Raw genomic sequence first — 6,511 nt, forward strand, 5'->3', positions numbered from 1 at the left:
TGTGTGTGTGTGTGTGTGTGTGTGTGTGTGTGTGTGTGTGTGTGTGTTTGACAGGTCTATCCATGGCGGTGCGATATGAATCTCTGTACTCAGGCCTGTCGGGGTTTAATGGAGCGCTGGGCTGCATGGCTGTTGGAGGACTCTTCTTCACCTTCAGCTGGAGGACTCACCTCTTTGCCATCGCCAGCGGTAACACACAAGCACACACACAACAGTCGCTACCTATTGTGCATAATGACGGTGTTGCTGATCTCACATATGACGATATTGAATTAAAGTACAAAGGGTGTAAAACACAGCGCTTATATTAAAAAGAATATATAATTTGTCCCTTGTATTGTGATCCGCCGGTAGTTATGTGTTGACAAGGGATGCACAAATCCCATTTTTTAAGTCCTGATACTAATACCTGGGCTTTGGTTATCGGCCATAACAGATAACTCTTACATTATCATAGATATTTTTTATCCCTCTTAGTTATTCCTCTGTTTTTGTCCAACTACAAAAAAAACCCGTTCAAAACAGAAATCCTGCATCAAAACCTGCGTTTCACTGAGGATTTGTGTGGATTTAATTTCAGTAATGACATGTTGCACACAACAGTTATCACACATTTGCAAAACGGCAATCTTTTTCCATCGATGAATGATGGAGAACCATTGGAAGGAATGCTCATTTTAACTTCACTGCTCTGACTTATACAGTATGTAGTATACTTAATAGCTTTCTAAATAGTTTTTGGCAGAAAAACAAGAGCCATGCAAACATATTTCTTTGAATACAGGTATCTTCTTTAGTTCAGTTAACCTTACTTGCACTTAGCAGGAATATTAAACCGAACAGACTCCAGAGTAAAGTCATTATGGGATTCTGCCACTGGAGAGCGACATAAACCAACAAGCTGCTTCAATATGCTCTGTCCATGGTGCTGAAACTAATACAGCGTTTCATGTTGTCTCTGTCCATGGTGCTGAAACACTCACATGCAATGCAGTGCATGTCACATAGACAATAATAGGACAAGATTGCTCAAACAAAAAACACCCTTTTAAAAGCATACAAACGCAACTTTTTAGCCTTTCAATAAGTCATTCTGAACTTAATCGTGTCAAAACATTGTATTTAAATGCCCTCAGTTCTCTTAGGTTAAATGGGTTTTTCACATTTTTCAGACTTAATAATGAGCCTCGATGCTGCAGCATTGTTGTCTGGATCTAAAGAAACTCGTACCCAAACATTCAGCTCCGTACTTTGTTTCCATACATATTTCCCCTATATTGTCAAATATTTCATGCACGTCCTTTGGCAATTTCTCTGCACCAAATGGTTGTAATTGGCTAATAGTTCCTGTCATTTAATGGATATTTTTAGACTGGGCTGCCCTGTCTCATTGTGTCCTCATTCATGAATACAGACAAGCTGACAACATTAAACCACATTCACACATCTGAAATTGCAGCTGGAGCACGCTGGACATTAGTGCTGACCTGTTTGCCAGGGAGCTAATCTACTCACATTAGGTAAATCGGTGTTAATTGGGGCTTCCAGTGTGTCTCCGTAACAAGGTGAACTGCAGCCAACCTCCGTACCTGTTACTGTAAATACCTCGGCGACCTGAAGAAAAGGTACAGAGTGAGTGTGTCGCGGATGTATTTAGCCTCATTTCTTCTCCTCTGCATGCAGCCTTCCTCTCTGCATATGCTGACATCGCTCTGAGCAATCTGTTGGGAACTGTAAGTACACACACCTCAAGCCATGTGTGTATGAACCACTTTGCAGAACAATATCAAGCTTCCTGGTGGGAACTAGCTATGCTTAAGGGTGATGAAAATGACACTTTCCTCTCTGGGCTGAAAGTGTTAAGTTTCACATAAACGTCAGTGGGGCTGTTGTATCAGAGACCTGTCACCCCACAGTTAAGACGACTGGTCCATGATGTTGATTCCCAATGTTTGCCTTTACATGTCTATTACTGTAGTTAGTTAACACACATCTTTTATGCCCCTTTCAAGATAACAGGAAGGAGGCTAGTGCTGAAACTCTTCAACTCCTTTTTACATGTATAGAGCCCATTCTCACTCAAACTGTTCTACTTCACTCTCTCTTATTCATCAGAATCTCTCTACCTTTCTTTCTCTAGGTTGGTCTCCCAGCATGCAGTTGGGCAGCTACTCTGACAGCCACACTGATGTTGCTGCTGACCGGCAGTTTAGCAGCGTACCGCATCCCTATTGGTCAAGTCATGGCCCCTGAACACAACCTGCGCTCCCGCAGCCAATGGGAAGCTGGGAACACCGCAGACAGGGAGTGCACTGATGTGTAACGCATTGTACCATACTGTATCAGTACTTTGAGCTTTTATGAATAATAAACTCCCATTCCACAATAGGCTCACAAGTGACTACAAAAAAGTAGATTCAACACTTTGGGAAAGCAGTCACTATACATTTTGTCCACAAGGTGGCAATGTATGTTTAGCAACACAATAATGAGAACTGTTTATAAAGTATCACAGTTGTTATTTATGTCTCTGTATTCAACCATTTTTACTAAATGTGTAACATTTTTAACCAAGCCGAATAAACAGCCATTTAAGGGGAAAGAAAACATCTTTTAATAGTCATGAAATCAACAAGTTATTGTCAATAAAAACACAAACTGAATTCAACAGTAATTATTTTTAACCCCTTCATTACCCTGCATAGACATACTACAACAAAGCACGCACTGGGACTCATTGTAAAAACAGACATGAACATGTATCTCAATGCAGGCGGGCGGTGAGTACACACGGACGACATGTGATGCGTTTCTGAAATGGCCGGAGTGGTCAGCTGCCTAGGCCAGGAAGTTAAAGGCAACTGTTTGAATCTTGAGACTTTATTATTATTATAAATTCTCTTCAATTAAATAGTGACGGTGTTCCATGGGTTCATTCATAGATATAGTCTTTTTATCACAGTGCCCCTGTGTAATTATTTTTATGCATATTTCCCATCAACATCTATCATCCCAAACACACACACATCCACATTCTCACACAAGCCATACACCCCAGTCTAATGTTAAAAAAAAGAGAACGAATATTAACCATTAAAATATTATTTAAGGTTTTTTTTTATACAGGTGAAGTGACATTCTTCCACAAACAATAACGTCCTCTAAAATGTTGTTTTACGTCATGCAGTTCTATTTTAGTGCTTTCAGGATTCTTTTTGTCTCCATGGTTTTTAGTTCTGGGACTAAATTATTTTATCACAAACTACCACACGGACAAATGGTGATGAGGAATCGAGATGAAACATACGAAAGTGACTCTCAGTCCGTGATTGATCAAGCAATCACGAACAATAACAAGCAATAACAATAATAAAGCAATAACAAGCAATAACAATAATAAAAAAGAAGAAATATAAATACTTGCACAAACACTACATTCGTAGTTCTACGTACTTTCAGTTGAAGATTTGATTGCGAGTGCTCTTGTGCTTCTTTTAGCATGACTGTGTGTGTGTGTGTTGTCTGCTTATGTTCATAATGGTTCAGAATAAAGGCAGAATGACATAGCTGTCTTAATTGGTATGTTTGTACACACTCACACATACACACCATGTACAAAGTACCCACACAGACACACCATGCATACTCACTGGTGATGATTACAGTACCTAACGATGAGATTATTGAGATTATATCCAATTGAACCCAGTGTAAACAGATAAGGTGTGTGTGTGTGGCTCTGTGTTTAATGTACCTTATGTATCCGCATGATTGTTTTCATGCACAATCTCGATGAATATTTAATTATTATTTTCCTGATGAATTTTAGCGTGCATGCACTCGCATTTTCATGTGTTCTCTTTATAGCTGTAATGACCGAGAAATGTCTAGTAAATTATTTTCCATTAATGTCGCTATTTTAGAGCATTCCATTGAAAGAATAAATGTATGTTTGTGTTGTATATGCTTAGTTTTTCACAATGTTTTGTTCTTCATGCATGTAAACAATCATCTAAACTAATCAAGTGTAAACAGTGACGCTGTGCCTGCGTCCAGTCCGCTGTTAGCAGACTCTACTTATTAACCAACAGGACAGGAGCTATAAACAATGTCCTAATAGTATCGTTTATGAACGAAGCAGAGGGAGCAGAGCACAAAATCGACTGTGGCAGCTTAACCGTGGTTGTCTACAGGAGGGGACTATTCTATGACGGCTTAAAGGAATAGTTTGATATTTAGTGAAATTAATTATTCACTTTTTTTTGGATGAGTCAGTTGAGAACCTCAATACCACTCATGTCTGTACGGTAGATATGAAGCTACAAATTGTGGGTCGGGAAACCAAAACGATGAGCTGAAAGACGCTAAAATGCAGCCGAGAGGAAATGCAGAGTTGGATGATGACTCTCAGCGACCACTTTCACACACAAAAAGTCTGATCCATTGTCGTTATGAAATGCAAGAATATTTACTAAAGCCAGTTCAACCAAATATAGCTGCCAAAATCTACTGCTCTGCTCCCACATTAAACTATACCGTTGTCGACTTCCTTGTAACATGACTAAATCTTGTAATCCGTAGCCAGGGGTTTGAATCCGGGAAAGATTAGCACAGCTCTGCTGAAGGTTTAAACTCAAAGCTTATTTTGTTTTTTGTAACTCCTTCAGAAAGCTCAGGGTGCAGCCCTGTTACTGCTGCCACACAGATTAAAAGGAATCCAGGAATGTCCCTTTAAAAAAAATAAAAATAACTTCACCTCTTGCCGGAGATAATACAGATCCCGTGTCTCTCTGCTGTACTGGACATACTGTATTTCTAACATCTTTCTGTGTGTGCAAGTGCCTCTGTGTATCTACCGTTTGGTTGCAAGTGTCTGGTGGTGTGTGAGTGAGTCTGTGTGTTTATTTTCAGAGCATCCTCCCCAGCACCACTCCCTCTCTGCTCCTGGCTTCTCCTCTGAGGATCTCCAGGAAGCCCAGTTTAGTCAAGAACTCCAGCCTGTGACGGTCTGTCGGCTGCACCTCGCAGAACACACCCTGAGATCCTACACACACACAGGAATGAAATGGTCATGAAACATGTTCAGGTCAAATGAAGATCTTTTCCCCAGCATACAAAACAAAATGCACCGACAGATACTCTTGTACATGAGGTAAAGGCAGAGGTTCTTATATGAGGAAATGCATCGTAGAGAACCGGTTAGTCTGAGGAAGCCTGTCAAGGAAAGTTTTAAAAGCACAGAAATTCAACATTCAGGGCTAATGTCAGCAGGCAAGCCAATAAATAATCAAAACAACTGAATGTAATGGTTGAAAACATCTACAGGCAGCTTGAATTCATGTGAAGTGGTATTACGACACAGTTTCGACCCTCTATACTTTGTTTTTGCTCTTCTGTTCAGCTTTGAGCCGGTGAGCACTAACCTTAATATCGAACTCGAGTCCCCCCCCCCAGAGGAGGTTTCGCATGCTGCACAGAGGTATGTAAATATTTTCCACAACATTTCATGATGTACCATATACTGCACTTTCATTTTTTTTTCAGAAGCGATGGTCAATGGCTCCACACCCTGTCCTTACCGTTGGCCTTGAGCGCAGCGAGGAGGGCGGTGAGCAGGGTGCGGCTGACGCTGACGTCCACCAGCTCCGGCAGGGCGTCCAGTCGTAGCTGAGAGGGGAAGTGATATAGGAGAGTGTCGGGGTACTCGCCCTGGTCCTCCTCCATCAGCTTGATCAAGTCCTACACAGAGGAAAGGACATTCTCACAATGTGTTACTGATGATAAGGTAAAGTCCAGGAAGTTAACTTTGTCCTATTCAGCTTATTTGATTGGCCATTGAACTCGTTTGATGGAGGATTGTGGAGAAGCGTTTGCCATGCATATTCCTTTGTTGCTGTAGTTTTCAACAGCTGCCACTAGATGCTACTAAGGGGCCATATTTGATGGATTGCACCTTATAAGAACACAAAATAGTTTCAAGTTACCCAACAAAATGATATACAGACACTAAGACTAATAATCATTGTAAATTCAAATTTCACCCAATTTTATTTTAGCTAACTTTAAATGCCTTGTATCAACAGTCTCTGCTGTATCCGCTGCTTTTATTTTGCAGACAGACTGTGATTCGTCTAACGTACTTCCTGTCTGAGTTGTTCACAAAACATGTGTGTTATATAAAACATATAGCACACATTGAGAGTCAGTGACACGAGGAAGAAAAGTAATTACATAAAAATACTGCCGTTATGTTCCCATGGCTGATAAACAAGGAACAGATGCCATGCAAACGCTTCTACCTACATACACCTGTGGCTGCAGTGTGAATGATGTCAGTGTGCACCACGCAGTGGTCAAATGAGTCCCCCACAGATGTCAGGCACTGGCGGAGCCGGCGGTGTTGCTCACCACCTGGTCTGTTTGGCTCTTTGCTTGAGATCAGTTTGTCATGATGAGCAACACTGTGACCAAGTGTGTTGTCGCCTCCCATCTTCAACAAAGATGCTGTACT

The 6,511-nt window shown here is 41.0% G+C and overlaps 2 protein-coding genes across 6 annotated transcripts in view; one reads left to right on the forward strand and one right to left on the reverse strand.

Moving 5' to 3' along the window:
* Nucleotides 1-4,093, forward strand: part of LOC116385485 (urea transporter 1) — a 20,791-nt gene extending 16,698 nt beyond the window's left edge. For 3 of the 5 annotated variants that reach the window (XM_031850983.1, XM_031850982.1, XM_031850981.1), the window contains 3 exons: nt 55-189; nt 1,684-1,733; nt 2,141-4,093. In XM_031850983.1, the coding sequence (XP_031706843.1) occupies nt 55-189; nt 1,684-1,733; nt 2,141-2,323 (368 nt within the window). In that variant the 3' untranslated portion in view covers nt 2,324-4,093. The remainder of the gene's footprint in view (nt 1-54; nt 190-1,683; nt 1,734-2,140) is intronic. The other 2 variants (XM_031850985.1, XM_031850984.1) reach the window with 1 other exon arrangement.
* LOC116385466 (protein O-GlcNAcase) overlaps nt 2,591-6,511 on the reverse strand; it is a 14,038-nt gene continuing 10,117 nt past the window's right edge. Inside the window, 2 exon segments of the mRNA XM_075447370.1 lie at nt 2,591-5,044; nt 5,580-5,739. Of these exon segments, the coding sequence (XP_075303485.1) occupies nt 4,908-5,044; nt 5,580-5,739 (297 nt within the window). The 3' untranslated portion in view covers nt 2,591-4,907.

Source organism: Anarrhichthys ocellatus, unplaced genomic scaffold (genome assembly GCF_004355925.1).
Source record: "Anarrhichthys ocellatus isolate YVR2014 unplaced genomic scaffold, GSC_Weel_1.0 scaffold11, whole genome shotgun sequence".
NCBI lineage: Eukaryota > Metazoa > Chordata > Actinopteri > Perciformes > Anarhichadidae > Anarrhichthys > Anarrhichthys ocellatus.